The sequence below is a fragment of the Ceratina calcarata genome, unplaced genomic scaffold (genome assembly GCF_001652005.2).
Source record: "Ceratina calcarata isolate Rehan_Ccalc_2016 unplaced genomic scaffold, ASM165200v1 scaffold456, whole genome shotgun sequence".
NCBI classification, from domain to species: Eukaryota; Metazoa; Arthropoda; class Insecta; order Hymenoptera; family Apidae; genus Ceratina; species Ceratina calcarata.
The window spans coordinates 1-20,187 of NW_017169585.1; the positions used below are offsets into that span (position 1 = coordinate 1).

Here is a 20,187-nt window from a genome sequence, read left to right on the forward strand (position 1 = left end):
ATCTGCCGAATTGTTTATTAACAGCGTTGTTAGCGACGTGTAACTACATGAGGAGCGGCCGCACAAGCGAATTCTCGGATTCTCTTGCTGTGCTCGGTTAGGAGAGAACGAGGTAAGCCATCGGTCGCCCAACTGAGAAAGAAAGTACTAAGTAGAGCTTTTTGAAATGTTAAAAAGATTATTGAAAAAAGAAAAGCAAGTGTAGACCTCGTACTATGAGTGTTCAGGATACAGGGAAAGTATTAACAATTGCATCAAATTAAAGCACGTCAAATTCTCGACTTTGGAAAACATGACGATTGCAGGGGGACTATAGGACTTCAATCATTTGACAATAAATACATTGAAAAGCTTATTTGGAATTCAAATTATTCTCAATTATAATCTGTTAATATTGGATTCGATTTCATATTTATTACATGAATAAAGTAGAACACTGTAAAAGAAGAAATATTTTAATCAATCGGTCTTTCTCGATTGTGCCAACAATCAGGAAAACGAAAATACTCCGCCTTAGAGAAAATGGTATTCGCGCTTGTTGCATATTAACCTGCCGGTCACTGGATATATTACCGCTATTACGATCCGAGCATACAAATGGCTGTTTATGCGCGAAAGGTACTAATACGCTCGCGTTACAATATACGCCTAAGCGCACTTGCTTAGTTAGTCCACAACATGGTTCTGTTCTGGCAAAAGTCACCCGAGGTGAATTAACCGCTTCCGCTTCCGCGAACATCCGTGTCGCTGCGGGACGTTGGTCATTGAAGGATATTCTGGTAAGAGGAAGTTGCGGTTTCTTAGAAAAATGTCAAGTTATTGATATACGTAAGTATGTAATAACCCGATACATACTTAAACGTAAAATTGTACTCTACTTACAATACAGTTTGGCCATGTAGTTATTAGAGTATGTTTAGGAAATAATGAATAATTTCATAATGCAGATAGTAATAAAGAATTCCATTCTTCTGTACATGTTCCTTTCATATCCATTTTTTAAAAGACCGTACATATTATCATGAGGAAAATAAAACGGTAGAAAACACTCTCAAGAATTGCGAACGGACTCGCGTGCACCGCGTTCGACACAATATTTATTAAACACATTTCCACGTCAGTGTTTGATAGGCTTTCAGGTGGAGCTCGCAGTTGCTATTACCACGAGGGCGGTCATTATCTTGGTGGAGGACGAGCCGCCCAGCTATCGACGACCTATCGAACGATTGCGTTTGCGTGGCATACACGCATCGACGGCTTAAATAAGGAATGCGATAATGCCGTGGAAAGGACGACTGGGATGGGGAGTATAAAAAGGAAACAGTCGATTCTCCCGTTATTTACCATTTTATTCATTCTTTTCTGAGCGTGGAATGAATCTCGGAGTCTCTCTCTGATTTTAATATACCATGCGGATTAATATTGAAATAGATGGCACGAGACGAGAAGAATTAAATAGTATATAGAATCGTATTAATGTTATCCTGTGTACGGATGCTTTAACGGGATAAACTGCTCGATGCATCGCGGAGTGGCTATCGGTTTTTCCCTTTAACAAGGCTCTTCTCAGTTTTTGTTTTAAAATAACATTCATCCATTCTCAACCAAAATATACTTGCACAATACCTCAAAACCCTAAAGGTTTTAATCGAATCGTACAACTCGATTCTAGTTCACATATAAATAAAAATTATATTCTTCACTAAATCCAGTATAAATATTGGGTTTGGTTATAGATATTTAATTACATATCATTCAACTGTGGATTCTTATGCAAAGGAAGCTACCTATAATACCAATATAGAAAATGAAATCTGAGTAGCAATTTCTGTTTTCTAAATAAATAATAAATAAAATAAAATAATAATATGCATTCCACATCTGAAATTCTACATGTTCTTGGATATTGAATACATTTTTTATAATCTATGCAAATATAATCATTTTGTAAAATCCAGTCAATATCTCATGTATGATTACTTTTAATTGTTACCTGATTAGATATTTTGTAGTAATCGTTTATCTCATAATTTTCGGCCTTAAAAAGAGTGGTATGATATAAAGTGATAAAATAATTGCCTTCATACATAAAAAACCAACATCCTTACATACTTCCCTTGTATTTTTTCTTTTCTCTTCCTCCTCCCATTCTCAGGTTTCCGCTACTTACTTTTTCTCTCGAAATTGTTTCTGTGAATCTCTTTCGGTCATGTCAATTTCATTGCTATCATTGTATTCTTTGCCAGCTCTTTAACGTATCCTTCGTGATTACTGTTCTTCTGAAATGTCTATCGCAAGTATTTAAATTCTGTAACTTTCTCTATTCTCTGCCCCCCTCGGCCCATCGTCGGATATTTTGTTGAAGATCAGTTTTTGTTATTACGTAACGACAAATGATATATCAATGATACCTCAAGACGCACATTAATTCTTCCATTATCGATATTGGACGATGCACGTAGAGTCACGACCGGCTTATAGTCGCGTACGCCCACGGATGCCGGTTATCGAACGTCGCGTCGCGACGTCGCTGCAACCCCAGCGTTAACGAGCTGTCGTCGCTGTTATCTCTCCCGATATACGTCGGCCCTCAGTTGTAATCACCGCCCCTTCGAAACAAACTTTCCACCCGTGGCCGTGCCACTCCGGGAAACGGATTGCTTCGGCGAACATTATCGCGTGTATTTTCTCCGCTACGGAAAAGTTTTTCTCGTGCAAATTTGATGAACCTTCCGCCGAGAATGGGTTCCTTTCTTCGCGTTTCTTGCGTTCGACGGTAGTTAATTATTTATAATCTATGCGCCGTATCACGTTTCCGATACGCTTCTTCATAAATCTTAGGATACGCAATGAAAAATGTATAGTCGAATCAGATGTTCTCGGATTAGGAATAAACAAATTGTTAGTAATCGTTGAAAATAAAGTTGAACTGCCATATCCCCACACGTAACAAAGAAATGAAAAAAGACCGTCACAAACATGTGTCGCAACGACTCGGAAAAGAGTGCCTCGTCGATTCATCCTAGAAAACGGCCAAGCCTCAGGCCCCATGGAAAGAGCCTGATTTACGACATCCTTACATGTTTCGCACATTATGCAGCTCATGACGAGTGCTTTTTCCTTCTGAGTCGTTCTCGTTCTCTTAGAAAATGCAAATTTCTGATATTTGAATAACATGTTTTATGTCTAATTTCAATGCTTGAAAACTACGCACATGAACGTAAATACTTGTCTATTCGATGATTCATAGTATGATTTCTTATATGACATGTAATTGTTTTATTTTAATGTAAATATTTCGTTTATGAATATAATTAAATCGTATTAAGAATGTATATCTACTATTAGAACATATGACTTTGCAAAATGGAGATCGTACTATTAAACCCGAAACCGTGGTTATCTCAACGGGTCGAAGGATACCATATCTGTGTAACCACAATTTCTAGAGCATCCAGATGGGAGAGTGGTCTGCGACGTAACACGACGCTCGGAATTCCCGAACTCGGGTCCGTAGAAAGGCAGGCAACCCTTGCAAGTTCGGTCGGGTGGTCGCTAAGGGGGTGGGAAAGGGTCCGCCAGACAGAGAGAGCCTGGGAAAGGGGTATCTGTTGTCATGGTCCCTGATGTTCCATTATTGATTAAAGATGGCTGGCTGGTCGGATGGATGGATGGGCGGCGAAGTCGTGACGTCATTTTAATATGCGCAATTATAATGTGTACTCGGAACCTTGGGGATGGCGCGGATCGGGTCAGAGGGAGCCGGAGGACGCGTCGCCGGATGTTAACGGTGACCCCGCTTCTTGAAACCGAGCCGTCTTCTTTGTTTGCTCCTAAATCAGAGGGGAACCGAGTAATCGAGGAGTTAATTAGGACGCGTTCGCTGCGTTAATTGGGTTCCCGGCTCCTAGTCCTCCAGCTTATCCGTTTTCCACGCGCAGTCGTCTGCGACGATTCTTCTCGTTTCTCAACAGGTTGTACTGTCTTTGGCAAAAATTATATGGCCAAATGTAATATGTATAATATAACAAAGTTATAGCAAGTCCTGTATATTAAAATTTTACTTCACACGATTATTAACATTTAAATTAGAACAGTTATTCTACTTAAAAACGTTCTCGCAAAAAGTTGAATTCATTTTAAGTTGACCACGACTGCTTCTAACAATCGTCCTTAGAAGTATCGACGAAAGGTGATCAGCAAATTGGCATCGGTTTCCAGGAAATCGGTGAGCGCAGAGCTCAGGCAATCATCCGTAGATCCGGGGCGAGTGATCGTTCTCTAGGAGGGATCTATCCAAGGGTTGGAAAGCGAATTCGCTTTCGAGCGAACGGTCGATCGAAGGAGACTGTTGCCAGAATCCTTCGAAGCGTAACGGGTGCGCGACGTGCGTGGCACGTGCGAACCGTATACACGCGTTTCTACGCACGCATTCATCGGCCGCGGGCGTTCGCGTGCGTGTCCCACACGCGCGCACGTTACACAACGTGCGTGCGAAACACAAGCGATCGCCATTCAGAACACCTGTCAACGTGTCGTTACATATTCGATTGCGCTTCTCTTCTAAAGCACGAAATCGCGTTTGCTTTACAGTTCAAGCACTTCATTCGTATACACTCTTCTAAATAAATGTTTCAATTACGTACATATATATAATTAGATTTCATGCATAGAAGAATTGAATGTACCGAAAGTAGAATAGTGAATATATAAAAAGTAATTATTAGTTGTAGAAATTAATTCAGTATCTTGATATTAAATTATTTATAATTCTGATTTGAATGTAAATAATATATGGCACTGTAATAATCTAAGTAAATTGTAGATAAATTCTATTTTAGATAAAAATCTGCAATCTATGTATAACTGTTTCAATCGATTTTGTAGTAATTAACTTATTTATACAAAAATCATACAATAGCTATTTCAACTTCTGAACTTCAGCATTATACTATTTGATAATTGTATCAAGCATTGTTAGATGTGAAATAATAATTATTTTATCTGGCGGCTAAGGCTGGACGAATTAATTTCCTATCGAAGCTTCTAATTACAGCGAAATCAACGGAAAGCAAGATAAACGAGTCAATCGAAAAACACGGCGCGGAGGCACGGTCTGGGACACGAAATTAATAGTATCCGTGCTCGAGAACAAGAACGGGCCGCGAGATTATCGGTCGGGCCAGTTTAGGTTGCAACGTGTCACGCAACGCCGCGATCTTTCCACCTAATAATTATCACGTATCGTTCTCGATATTCCAGTACATTCACCGTACCGTATCATGCGAGATTATTAATGAAATCGAGGAGCGAGCTTTATCTAGTGTCATTAACGTGTCGAGGAATAAGTTGGATAATTACAAAATTAATCATTGATTCCTGAATTTAGAATGCTGTCATAATCGTCAACACTTCACTCTTTTTCATACAGTCGACGTTAGTACTGGCGAGTCTTATGTATATTATATAAAATAAGACTGTCAATTTTTTTATTGAAATGTGAAGTACAGACAAAACTGAGAAATAATTTAGGGATTAAAAAAAGTTTTAAGTTAAAAAAATTTCACTTGCCGAAACCCGGGATTGAACCGGGGACATTTAGATCTTCAGTCTAACGCTCTCCCAGCTGAGCTATTTCGGCTTATGGTACGTTGCTTGCAATCTACTATAAAAATCATGTATAATGCAATACGAATTTAATAAAATAATACGATATGTATAATAAAATGAAATATTATATATAAATCGAAAGATTACATTGTAATATTTATTATTGTAAAAATAGTAGTTATCATTGTAAAAAGATTGGAATACGTAAAAATTCGCGGCCTGCTCGTCGCATTACCGGAATGCAATCATCAGAAATTTAAATTCCTATCCCTGACACTCACCTGCACACGACCGTACACCTCCAGAGTACCTGGACACCTAGTCTGGCGTCTAACGCCTGAATTACTCCGGCATTACATACGCAATTTCCAGCGGTTAAAGGACGTGCTCGCAGTAATGACTTTCGAGGGAGGCTTTAAAATTCCCGGGGATTCGCACGATAAAAAAGACAGTGAACGAGTCAATCGAACGAGCCTCCTCTTCGTGTATTAAAGCGAATTTATACGGCTTAATTTGGTTGAACAATATATGTACAAGCATGTCCAGTGCAAGCGGAAACATTCAATGGAAGTAATGATTTATATTATTCATGATTCTTTATAGTCTTGATTATTTTGAATTAACGAAATTCCTTTCATAAATTGTTTAACTAACCAATTACTATCTATTAATTAAATGTGAAATTCGTAGACGAAATGCAATTAGATTCGTTAATCGAAAATAACTTTATTTCGTAAGTACAAGAAATTGAACTTCGTTATCGTTACTATCTGCCATTCGGGGATGTCAGCTCGAAGAAAGAAAACGGAGAAAAATCTGGTAGGGAGACGAAATGACGAGAGAGAACAAGGAAGAAAGTTTTTAGTTTGCAGGGCCTTGAGATCCAAGGGTAAACTGTTTTAGGAAAAGGAATTTCATGGAAACGACTATTGCAGGGATTAGAATGGTTACCAGGTGTCGGGGATGGAGTGTAAGGGAAAACTTTGCAACGACAAAGGAATTTTTAAAAGTATCTGACACTATATATAGAATTGATAACAGAATCATGCTTAGCTGAGTAGAAATTGTGATATTTACAATACTTCATTGAATCAATCATATTGTCCAAGCAAAGTGAATCGTAATCGTAATAAATTCGGCTTTAGCGGCTGGAGACGAGGTCGCGCGGCGAGGGATACGAAATTAATAGTATCTATGCGCGGGAACAAGACGAGACCGAGGCATTATCGTCCCTCGTTTGGGCATTGGGAGCGTGTAAGGGCATGATGCAGAGCCGAAGCGGCGCGGTCCAGCTCAAAGCGACGATCCAGCATCGCCGGACACGCCAGGGGCGCAACAGCTTGATACATCGTTACACGCTGTTCCATCCTTCGATCCTCTTTCCCCCCCGCCCGCCGATCCGTTTCTCCGTCTCACCCATTAACTCCGTATTTCTCTTTATTCCGTCCTTCCCGCTTCCTTCTTTCTCTCACCTCGCCGCAGCCGCCCGTCCCTTTCTCCGTTCACCCTCTCTGAGGGCACAATTCTTGGCCCTTCGGCGCACACCGGTCGGATCCGAGCAAGAGCCAAACTGGGCGCCGGCGAAGGTTGCCCTAATATCGTCTCACGATTGACGGAGCCACGAGCGTCGTAAAGCTCGCTTTACACCGGACCGCTTACGCCTACGCGTTACACCTAGCGATGGATCTGCACTTCCAACATTATCGGGGGTTCAAGCAAGCCCCAAAAAACTAAACAAAATTTTGAACTCTTGATAAATCCTAAAACCAACTTCGAAAAATATTTTTGCGATCCTTCGAGCACTCGTGAAATTCGAATTGCTTTGAAATCATTTTGTTTCAAATAAAATTCAAAGTAGTGTCGAGGCCATTGCTAAATAAATCCACCCTTTAAGTCCTCGAGTTACACGAAATGGACAATGTACACATCGACAACGAAATGAAGATGTTACAAGCTGCTCAACAGGACGAAAAATAGACTAGTTTTCTCGCCTCCGAAGGAAAATCAATTTCAAACATGAATATGACATTCGAGATAATCCAAATAGGATAAAAATAAATTGAGAGACAAGGGAATATAACCAATCACGTGATTTCGAGTAAACTGATAGTAAAAAAAATTAATAAAGTCCAGAAAAGCTTTCAAGCACGATATGTTCAGTAAGGGATTAAATCTTCGCTTCACCTATACTAAAAATCATGGTAAATTGCGCAACGACGAAAAAACCTTGTTATAGCCTCGGAGAGAGTATATTCGCTAAAATACCTTCCACTTTATCCGTTGAAGGGTTAATCGACGACCATACAAGACGTGAACAAGTTTGACGCCAACAAAGAACCCCGTTGCCACAGCGGCACGGGGAAGAATGAACTCCGCGGAAGAATCCGTCTTCTAAATATAGCGACCACGGTAGCAGAGTAGTTGGGGAGTTGAAGCACGACCGATGACAACGGCAGATATTCCGAAAGTGAGATAACGTTCTGATTGATAAAATTACGCAACGATAAGATGTTTGAAGAACAAACGGATTACAGTATTAAACTCCAAGTACAGATATTCAATTTAAGTAAAGAGTATATGTATTCGTAACAAAGAATAGGTGTGATAAAAAGATCGTGAGAAAATAATAATTGATGTTCAACCGGGAAACGAACGTCGATATCGGCACAGGTTACGCTACACGAAACGAAAGGGCGCGGAAAAAATATGGAACGCCGCGGGGCAACTCGTGGCGAGGGATACCAGCAGAGACACTGGCTGCACCGTGTTTTATAGTGGCATCAATTACTTTAATATTCGAGCTCGTAATATCGGCGCGAGCATGAGCGCGATCCGCTCCGCTCCGGCTCTCGGCACTCGTAGCTAGGTGTCAGCGATCGTAAAGCGGAGTCGCGACCTTAAACCAGTCGTACCCTTGCCTTTGTAAAGTAATCGGCACTGCGGCCCCGCCACGCTGGTCGGATTATAATAATGTTTACCATGCGACTATGACTCCGAGCGCGTTTAATGGCCCCATAAAGAATCACCGGGTCGTGTTTGACCAGCCACCATATCTGCTCGTTATGGTGAGAACGAACGGGGGATCGAGATCCTGGTTACGCGTTCGCCAACCGGAATTGTTCGCTGGAATTGTCCTCGGTGCTCGCGTTCCTTCTCAGAATCAACTCTCTTCGCGTTTTCTTGAAAGTTTTGAATAAAACAAGACATCACTAATTCGCTGATTATTTCTATATTTTTCTGATATATTTATATATCTTTACAATCGATGTATCTTTCTTTCTTCTGTTAATTATATCGAAAAATTGGGTCGTAGTCAAATCGTAAGAGAGAATGTGAACAGTATAAGCAAACAGAATCTTACCTCTGTTCATGCAGAACGAGAGGATTTTTCTGTCTAAAATTATTTAAAACGAAATCATTGAGGGGACGCTATGTCACGCGGGGTCAGGCTCGTATACGAGAAGCGTATCTCTTCTAAATAGCATCAATTACTTTAATGGCGGTGATCATAATGCCGACGATCGCTGTCGGGTCGGTAGGTGTCAGCGATCGTAAAGCGTGGTAGTGGCTGAGGCTTCAGGCCTGTAAGCGGTTCTTCGGTGTCTTTGTAACGTAATCGGTGTTGGTGCGCAACTCTACCCGTATTACAATACATACTTACAGAACCATCGCGCCGTCTAAGTGGCCTCGTAAAGAATCAATGTAAACGAGTATTGCCTCTGCTCTTTTTTAAAATTTAATGCAGTTTAGTAAACGATCAGGATCCATTTACCTTTCCCAATGAATTTACCAAGATTATAGGCAGAAAAGATTCTCCAATGCGATATTTTATTTGATACGTAGTTCATCAAGGATGTTAGTATGTCATAGTATTCATAACAAGATTTGTGACACTTCAAAAATTATACCAAAACAATCTTTCTATAGACCGATTTCACTATTCTAGAATTCTTCATTTATCAAAAAATGTTATGACATTATTATTTGGAGTTAACAGATGTATTTCGAAAGGCAACTTGTCATTGCCGTAGACAAGCACTCGTGCCTCGAGAGAAGCATTTAAACGTGGTTAGGCAGAATCGGCACGCATCATCGAGACACGCGTTCGCGTGTTCACGGCGGTGCACGACGTCGTCAATGTCGAGCACGATAGCCAGGCGAGTAAAATTCCTCGGTCGTTGCGCGAAAATATTCGTGCTCCGTGCGTGCCGATAAGATCTGTGGGACGGCGAGAAACGCGGGTCCTCACGGAATTTCTGGTCTCGTTCTCAACCGTTTTCGCATGACGAGAGAAAAAGAGCGTAATTGAGAACTGGATATATGGGAAAACGGCGGCAATCTCGCACACGGGTGTATCGACGTTCCTCTAACGCGGGATCCGAAGAAGAAGCTTAATTACTGTTTGCCAGAGATAAATTAATGGTAATTGCCGCGGATAATGGCCGTCGGAAAAGGATACATATACCGAGGATTTTCAAATTTACTTTGATAACATTCAGACGTACGTGTCTAACTAATTGCGCTGCTTTACGAGCGTTTCCGCGTGTATCCAAGGAAACAATTCATCCGATCTACTCGAGACACGGTGTCCCATTTGCATCCTTCTTCATTATCGCAATTACGCTCGTTCGCGACCTACGCTAATCACAATAGTTACTGCGTCTGGTTAATTACCATTACGAATCTTCTTCATGAGTGCAACAAAATAAATCTAAACTTCTAAAGATTATTCGACATGGTTTTTAGAATCTGCTTATGCAAATTATTTATATAATTGTATATTCCGTATTCGCAACTGAGAGACAATTTAGATGAATTATAAAAAATATCGATCGTTTGACAACTGGTCTACGAAGAAGGGAAAGAAAAGACCAATCAAACGGTAGGTAGGTAAGAATAAGAGAGAGGGAGAGGCAGGTCAAGGCTCGTGAAAAGGAAGGCATAACGAAGAATAAATAATTAGCGTGCGGCTTGGGGGTTGCGGTTTCGCAGCGCACGCGCCCTGTCAAGTGCCTGTCCACGGCTGACGGTCCTCGTCCTTTAATAACGACCTATACGGGGGCTGTTGTCTGCCCTTTTTTTCACCGTTTCGCCCGCGTAACGGACGAATTCTCTTTCAGGCAGATCCGTATTTCTCAAGAATCGCTCCGTTTTTTCATTAACTCCACTTACCGTTGCCCGGTTATTTGCCGAAAGGGTGGCCGATGATCTTCGAGGAGCAGAGTAGCTAATACCAACTTCACGCAGCTTTTCAAGGAAGAGTTATCTTTATTTTTGTAACGATCCAATTTTAGATTGAATTAACAAGAAATTCACCTCTTAATTGCGTTGTGCAATCTGTCGGTCGATAACTGCTATTCCGTAGAATTGGTTCATCGAAAAAAGTTCACGTTGTTAAAGCAATGGTAAGAAATTTGTTTCCAACGAAACTGTTTTTTCTTATCTTTATCCTACATAAGTAAAATATGTACTAAAATTGGCAATAAAGTCTAGTTTAAAAAAGGAATTGATAAGAATCCAATATGTACGGTGTTAAGAAAGGAAATCAGTATAATAGAGGCAGAAAGTGATACCAATAAACGAGGCGTGACGAATGCCCAGAGAGTCGCGGCCGATTACGCGTCGAACCGATCAGCCGTGTCGGTCGCGCGCGAGCCCTCTTTTTGTACCACCGGAGCGGAAACGCGTTGTGGAATCAGAGAGGAAAATGAAAAAGCGGGACCGAGGATAAACGCGCCGCGCCATTAATTATTCATGCGCTGCAAAGTGACACGTGAAGCCACGCGATTGCACGCCGTGTATAGTGGAAGGGTGACTCCGATATAAACTCGCGCACAACGTATCATCACGGGCGTGACCAGTTTCCCGGCACGATAAACACCGTGTGTGTGTTTTTGTCGCGAAACACTTCTGCCACTAACTAGACAATTTTCGCGATGAAAATCAGCTGTACGGAACTGGATAATTTCTTAATGATGTTTGCTATGAAGACGGGTAGTTACGCAAGCGTTATGTAATTAGCTCTTTATATCCCTATATATTTTCTTCTAATATCATAAAATTATAATTAACGATTCTTTTTCACTTCACGAATGATAACTTTCCCTTCTCTGTCAATCATTCCTTTACTCGATCTGAATGAACTTACTCCGCAATAGTTTCTTCAGTTTTTAACTTTTTCATGAAGTATTGTAGACTTACTTCTGCTTACAATTTTTACAATTTCGTTGTCACTATGCGTGTTTATAATAAATGTATCATAACTATAACCTACATTATTGAATTATTTTTATATTTTACAAACATAATCCTGAAACTTCCCTTGTTTTAAATAAATTAGTTTAATATACAATATTTCGTTCATTAAAGTTTGCGAACGTAAACGATCGAATACTTTCGTGAGCCACTGGATGCACAAAGAAAAATTGTACAAGTTTTTACGTGATTTTTCTGTGAAACAAGCAACGACCCGCATTTTCTGTTGAAAAATGCAACGGCGTAGTACAGTATTTTCCTTGTATAGGCAAACGTTCGCGCGCTGTGAGTCTCGCGCACTTAAATCGTTTTACGATCCAGAAAAGCCGAGCGGTACGCGATTCCGGATCCTTGCCGGCGCTTGGGCGATGGTCACGGACAGGAAAGTGTACCCGGGGTAGCTTCCTACGGAGTGGCAGCGAACAAACGTTGCGTCTAGCATGCTTGTTAACGATGAAAAGCGTGCGGCCCTCTGCCAGCCAGAGAGCCCGGTTACAATGGAACCCGGGCAATCACCGGCGTCGTTTTTTGTACGTCAGATTCACAGTCCGGCTGTGAATCGGCCTGGTACAAAAGCACAAAATTGCCGTGGACGTATCAACATACCGGGAACGTCAGGCGTTCCCTTCTAAACAATTTGTTACCGTGTTACGGGAAGATCCTTTGAAACGGAGTAAGCAATTACGCTACAAAATGTGGTTAAATCGTCGGGTAACCTTCCACAAATAACATAACGCATCACATTCTTTTATATACTTAGATCGCGAATTTTTTATGCCAAATAGAGCTTTCGTGGTATTATTTAAAAAATGAATTTTCTTCTAATATTTTTTACATCTTTGTAAATGGCAAGCATTCTTCATTTGTGTCAATTCATGTCAATTTTAATGTCATTTTCATGTCATCATAAATGCACAAAACTCGCAGTCTAACTATTTTTAACTGAATTAAGATATTGCGATAAAAAATGCTTAGCAGTCGATGTTAAATATTGATTAGATACGAAAGTGTGATTCATAAATCTTACGCCATTAACGGTGCCCTATACAAAACGCTCGACCATTCAAAATCCTCAGGTAACGAACGACAATATTGTATATAGGATGTCACCGATTCAAATGTTCTATCCATCTTTGGGAACATTTACCAAACCTCTATCATCATCTATCACGAACTACGCATTAGATGCTTGTCTAACAGTATCCAAACATCGTCGAGCAGTCGACTTGATTCATCCTCCGTGCATCAACCCGGTCATTTGTACCCGTTACTTCCGTCCAATTCGAATGTATTCGAGTCCATTTCTATTATATTATGATTTCCAATTGTGACTAACACGTCCAAGGTTCAGTTATTTGAATTAAAAAAAAGTTACTTGATATTCACTGTGAATATACAACAGATTAGAAAATACATAGAGCATCGAATATTACGTTATGTTAAAAATTCGTAGGTACGTATTCTTAATAAAAAGCGTAGCCACGTCATGAAAGCACCAAATACGTGACTGATGCGTAAGTGAATAATTTTTCACAAACTAATTGACTCTCATAGCGTGAACTACATCATGGAATCATGCATGACAATGTTAAATAATCCTTTTTTCTGTATTTATTTTGTATTAAATTATAGAAAAATACGCCGATGTGAAGAAATTAGGACATTCACTGTAGTTGTTCTTTCGAACAGAACTTTAAATGATTCCTGAAGGTCTACTTTAAGATTGTTTTCACGGACTAAATAGGCGAACAGCGCCATGTGTTGCGAGCCAGGTAGAAAAAGTTCCTGGCTCGAGATCTTGGCTTATAAAACGCATCTGGCGTGCGGCATCGTGCGGCTTGAAAACTCGTGCCTCCCTTTTGTTGACGTTGTTTTAAAATCGTCGAGTTCTTCATTAAATTACTATATCGTTAATGTCGATTTTCAACTACCGATAATAATTAAACGACGAATTCTGTCTACGTTTACTTTTCTAAAATGACGCATTCACGAATTAGCGACTTCCTGTTATGAAAACGAGATTAAGCTTAAACCGGCTTCCCGCATTGATTTATTAATAGACTAAGCGTGTCGATTGTGATTGCGCGACGTTCGGTGAGTATTCATCGGCGGGTTACCTGATCATAGAACGCGACGTGTGCAAAAAGAAACCACAAAAGTTAGCAGCGATCGAGAATAGACGGTTAATCGCGCGAATTAATCGACCGAGTTCGAATCACAATGTTTTACAGTTACCTATTCGCATAATTAAACCTACATAGAAATAGAGAAAAAAAAAAAAGAGAAACGAGGTGTCCTGTCTGCAATAGTGAGTTCCAGGCATTATATCGCCGGCTACTTCCGTAATCCTCCTTATTGACGGCACAATAGTCGGGATTGAATGTAGCGCGGGGTTCTCGGGCCGTAACGAAATTATTAAGTGGGCGTCCCGTCCCGTGCCTCGTAACGGGATCGATAGGCAACGCGCGATGGTAATGCACTCAGTATGACTCGTGATCGATTCCGATTGACTGTGTACAACTCATCTCCGGGCAGCCTTTAACCTTTTTCGACTGACGAAACTCGTTGCACCAGCTGCACGTTTCAATGCCCGCGTAAACGTATGCGTAGAAGATAGGAGAAACGTGTTGCACTCATGCACATACACGTTACTTACAGAGCTGAGTTGGAATACCATTTTTTGCTTCGAATATTACAATTATGTGCAAGGTCTCGAATGAATTATCGAGAATGAAGACGAGGAAACTGTGGGAATTGTTTTTTCTAATGTTCCTATAGTTTACTACACGATTCACATGTGTATTCTATTTTTTCCTCTCGTTTAGTACGTGTATATCTTTTTTATATTAATAGATACATACAGATATGTATGTATTTTAGATGGTCTTGTCGATTCAAGTGAATCCATCTAACAACGAAAGATTAATGTCATACTATGGCCCCTGTAATGATACGGTCCTATGTAACTTTTGTTTGGAGAACTTTTCTATTACTATCATACTTTTGGGATTGTCCTAAATGGCAATAGATAGTGCTTTATCATGTATAACCCTTTACTATAATCAACACAAAGAAATTATTATTTAGAATCCTCAAGTCTATTAACTTGGAATTGTCGAATACTCGTTGGGTCTGTCAAAGTATATGGAGTGATCGCATGATTCGGGATATCGAAAACCGATAACGTCCGATCGGGATCGATGCGTGTTAGTCCAGGCGCAGGTGCACGATTTCCCGGTGCGAAATTTATAGATCGGTTCCGCGGTTATCCGCGAGCGGGCTAGCCGACTCGAGGAAAGCCTAAGGGGGTTCGGCTTCGATTCAATGCCCTTGTTCGCCGCGGGTATACGTTACGCCGCGTTATCTCGATACAGGTGCGTGCGCCCCGGCGCGGGAGATGAACGGTCGTTAGAGAGAGGAAACGGTATGCAGATGAGAGGATCCTTTTCGCTGCATCCACCTCCGGACGCACCGAGTCGCGCCTCGGCCCGATTTGGCGCGACCTAAACAAACGACAGTTTATCGCACGAGTTTCTGTTTCTAGAGCTGTAATTTCCTTCGTGTTGGATTGTCGCGTGTTTGCTCACGAGGTAAATACGAATTTATGGTATAAGCCCTTGCATAATGACAAAACATTCACATTTTAACAATTATTAGATATTATATTAATAAAACATTGTGCAAAATTTTAGAAATTCGAGGCAGTCAAAAAAGTTATTATATGTTGAATTCTTATGAATGGGAAAATTCTGATTTCATTTATGAAAAATTATGAATGAACCAGTGAGAGAATTCCATAATTTCGTATAATTATCATGAATTGAAAACATGATACTGTCATTCGGTATGGTTATGGTTCGGCATAATTTGCAGGTTCATGGAAAAGATGTTCGATTATACGTAGCATGGGAATCGATTAAAAAACAATTTCTATTTGTTTGTAAATACATTTGCGCTTCTCTTGTGTATATTTTATGTCAATGGAATGGAACTATAATTGTGTAAGCGTTCCCAGGCTCTCTAATTTCGTACGTGTTTAATGCAAATTTCCTAGCTAGATTTGACAGCTGTTCTTCCTGTACGTGACTCATTTTCAAGAGCTTCATCTTCGGTTTATAATTTCATAACTCCTTTGCGGTGATCACGCTAATTTGTTTAGCCCGATTCAATGACACGCCTGGTCACGATCCGATTTCCAACCACGTTCGCGGAAGAAAATTCGGGCTAATTTACGCGCAGGTAATTTGAATTAATCGGTTATAACCACGCGGTCCATGATCATGTTTATCCTGTCAATAGTCTGTGAATTTTTATGCAAAACAAGCCATTTATAGTCAGTTAAAAACTGCATTTCAGGTAGAAATTGCTTTTATCATTGAGGCATTGCAACATTTAATATTTCGTACAGTTTTATGTATCATATGTATTCTTTAATATTTTCGACACATTTAATTTTTGTATGAAGTCTACTTAAATAATAATAAAGACAATAATAAAGGGATTTAATTAAGATATCGATAATTTCAATTCCGTATTTATTACGCGATTTCTGATTTACAATCAAAGCTTTTGAATTAATTCGAAGTTTGTCGAGTAAACGTCTGTAAATAGAAGACATTATTCTAATGTCTAAAGCTTCCAATGGTACGATTTATTTTTTACGTAATAATCGCATAAACGGAGAATGTATGTGTGTACATATAACATGGCTAAGCGACTTAGCCGAAACACCGTTTCAATCCATGGATATTATAATAATCGTTGGGCAAACTATTGCGCGACGCGATCGATAAAATGGGATGGGGTGGCTCGCGTACTCCCTTCGAATCAGGGCATCCCAGCCTGAGGGACTGAGCCGACACGCTGAGCCGTGCCGCGACGTACGCGTGTAATCACTGTAATTTCGGTCACGGAGCGGCGTAATTTTTGGCCGGCCGATCGCGAACTTTCATTCGATTTCATTAGTAGCGAGAGAACCCGGGGCAGTGTTTGCAGGTCGCGTGCGATGTGAATGCGACTAATGTCCTGCGACGAAATTAATAAACACTAAGGTAAGTGTCTCAATTCCTCACGTCCTAATTTCCATTCATTAACGTATGTTTCTATAATTCCAACATGATAAACATATGAGGTAAGTACAACAAAATGAGGTTTTAGTACTTTTCAACATTGATATGCATGATTCCATGATGTAATATATGACTACAAGACTCGATTGGCACGAAAAAATTTATTCAATTACGGAACTGTCACACATTTGATTTTCATAGCGTTGCTACGGTTTTCATTGAGAATACGAGCCTACGACATTAGGAATTTCAGTTAACACAAACTTCTAGTGTACAAGAAGATGTGGACAGTATTTGAATTTCTTACTTTTATTACTGAATGTCTTACTGAATAGAAATAGACATATAGGGGGGTAAAAATAACGACCCTAATTTTTAACTGATTGTGAGTAGAAGTACGATTATCGAAGGTATATCCTTCATGCTTTAATGTTACTTAACCTTTATTGCAAAACTGATTGTAACTGATGTTTTGATGATTACTCTGAATGTATATTAAATTCCTCATGTGTAAATACTTTCCATTACATTTGACTTGTTGTTATTTATATTCAATGGGTTGTGAAATCATGTTTAACTCAGTAAAAATTGGGACATTTACCTTATTCGATTTATCACTTTCGAAAATTCTTCTTGGACGTTTTAGTCTCATTGCCAAAACGAAAGACGTACAAAATAGTCTACTGTTCTTTTTACATAATGCATAAGTACACGATTTTGTTTACAATGCATCAGTGCCGAACAAAAGAAAGCGGCGTTCAATAGATCATTAACGAGGAATAATTAAGTAAAATCGCGAGGCCGCTTCCGTGTTACGTATGAACAAAAGGTATTCTTCTGTTAGCTGTCGATGGCAGATTAACGAGTCGCACTTCGAACTGTACCGCTTAAGGGAAACTAGTATACACGTGTATTGTAGCAGATCTAATGCATCCTGTGTGTTTAAAAAAGAAAATGTTCAATGCGAAAATTAAATTACGATACAGCCAGCCAGTGTGTGTATCATAAATAGTCTACATCATCGATCTCTTGTAGACGTTACAACGTGATCTACATATCGGCACGGTTTCTAACTACCTAATCAGCCGGTCGTTTCGCGTGTTTACTCTCCTCATAGCGCTACAAAACGGCTGTCAACAAACCCATTACAAGCGACCGAACCAGCGTAAAACGAGAAATAGGACTCACAGGCACGGGCATCGACGGCGGAGCCATTCCGCGCAGCGCAGCGCCGCTCCATTTACGTTTCCTGTTCTGATACTGCGCGCTCCTGTACCCACTGTTATTCTGATGCTCGGCGTACGCACCGCGGATCTGCTGCATCGACGCTCGGAACGCGGCATAATTCATCCCGTGATCGCGATGCGAGAAAACACTGTCACTGTTGACACCGGTCACTCTGTATCGTTCCTGTTCGTGATCGTCGATCGTCTTCCGGTCGATCGTACGATCCGAGCCGGGTCTCGCGGTAGGAAACGACGGAGGCAGCATCGTAGCTGTAGAGATTGGGCCATAGAAATGGGAAAACCCGTAGGAATTCGGGACGCTGGTCACCGGTCTCGGGTAACCTTGCGATTGACAATGATTCACGATCTCCGTATTGCTGCCTTCGCGCTTTATCGGAGACACAATCGGAGGCTTCCTCTCGTAGTGATACTCCTGATGAGTGGACTGGTACTCCTCTTGCGGCTCGTATTTAACATCGAACGCGTCGGCGGACTCCAGTGCTTCGAGTTTTACTCGAACTCGGCCGTCGGCCTCGTTCGAGTTCCTCGTCGAATTCTTCGAGACCGACTCCCCGTCGCCCACGCTCCCCTGTTGCATACTTCAAATATTCACGGCGGCGCGGTGACCCGCGTCAATCCGCGAGTTTGATCCTGCTGGATCGAATCCTTGGTCTAATAGTCTCTGATAGAATGATCACAGGCTTGTTTCCATGATCGACCAGATGAAAGTACATCGTTTGTTCTGTCAAACCGATCTTCCTCTTATCACCGATCAATGAAAATGCGAAATTAAATTGGAAAATTAAACAGAATTTCGGTCAAGTATTGTCATAGCCTTTGATGATTATTTCTTACGCAGGGCACATACAGATAACTGATTTCACACACGAATAACCACAAGCATAAAATATTGTAAGGAAACAATATCATGTTAAATCAATATTAATGGCAATCATAATTTCTTGCACTACTACATGAAATTCTATCGAGTATAAATAAAAATGGAGAATTTTTCTTAGAGAATCATTGTCACTGATGTGTAATAATAACATCCAATGAAAGGTGTTTATTCAAACAAAAACAGTTCATGTTCCCAACTGCTTGGATTTTTCATTGGGAACACTTGTTCGTCCAGCAATGGAATAAGTATATCGTCCAAAGCGAGAAGGTTGTTGGTTCATGTTTCATTGCAATGGTCGTATCGGATGTTCCTAGATCGTTGCATGTAATCATGTAGAAGAAAATTGTTCTTGCGACGAAGATGCAGGAGCAGAAACGATGCAGTGTTTGTTGGTCGGCAGACGGTGGTACGGCAGGGCAGAAGCAGCGCTGTGCGGTACAGTCGGCTCGGTGGTTTTCGGTCGAGTGGAGGGGTGGGCGAGAGAGGGGAGGACAAGGGCGGCGTGACAGTTTCCGTGTCACGTGTCCCCGACCTTAGGCCCCGCCTACAACTCCGATTTTCCTTCGACCGGATCGTTACCTGACCCTATCCACTCTTTCCCCGTCGTCATTCGTCGTGTGTCGCCCGTGCGAGACGCGTGACTCCTACTTCTCCCTGGTATCGACGTAGCAGCGGGAGAACGAGCCACGGGGACAATAGAATACTTTCCTCCTTCCTTGTCACTTGGCGGGCGAACTGTCACCGGTCCGTGGCGCGGACACGCTTCGAAGCTTCCTTCCCTTCCGTTTTACCCCCCTCTACGGCCGCGGGAGGCGACAAGCGTGAAGCACACCGTGAATAACGACGCGAGTATCACGCGAACGTACGAACGAGTTTTCACCGCGTTCCGCGAACTTTTTACGGTAGACTGGCTGGAGAATCCAGCGGCAACCGACGTGCTCGCTCTCGTTCGGTTTGCGCAGACAGTCGAGAGGGGGTCGAACCTTCCCTGGATCGAACCCAAGTCTCTCTCTCTCCCTCCCGTTCCGTCTCTGTTGCTCTCTCTCTCTCTCTCTCTTTTGTATACGGGTTTCTTACGAGTCGCGACGACGACGACCGCACGATAATTATCGAATCGCGGGAAACA

The 20,187-nt window shown here is 41.2% G+C and overlaps 1 protein-coding gene and 1 non-coding gene across 2 annotated transcripts; both read right to left on the reverse strand.

The window, feature by feature from the left end:
- Window positions 1–5,568: 5,568 nt before the first annotated feature.
- On the reverse strand, window positions 5,569–5,641 carry TRNAF-GAA (transfer RNA phenylalanine (anticodon GAA)). The gene has a single exon. It is a non-coding gene; the product is annotated as a tRNA-Phe (tRNA).
- A 12,481-nt stretch (window positions 5,642–18,122) lies between these two features.
- Window positions 18,123–19,949, reverse strand: LOC108627305 (uncharacterized; the record flags this gene model as incomplete). Its single annotated transcript, XM_018028488.2, has 1 exon — window positions 18,123–19,949. A coding segment is annotated over exon 1 (636 nt), but the record flags the coding sequence as incomplete, so codon positions are not given.
- Window positions 19,950–20,187: the final 238 nt, after the last annotated feature.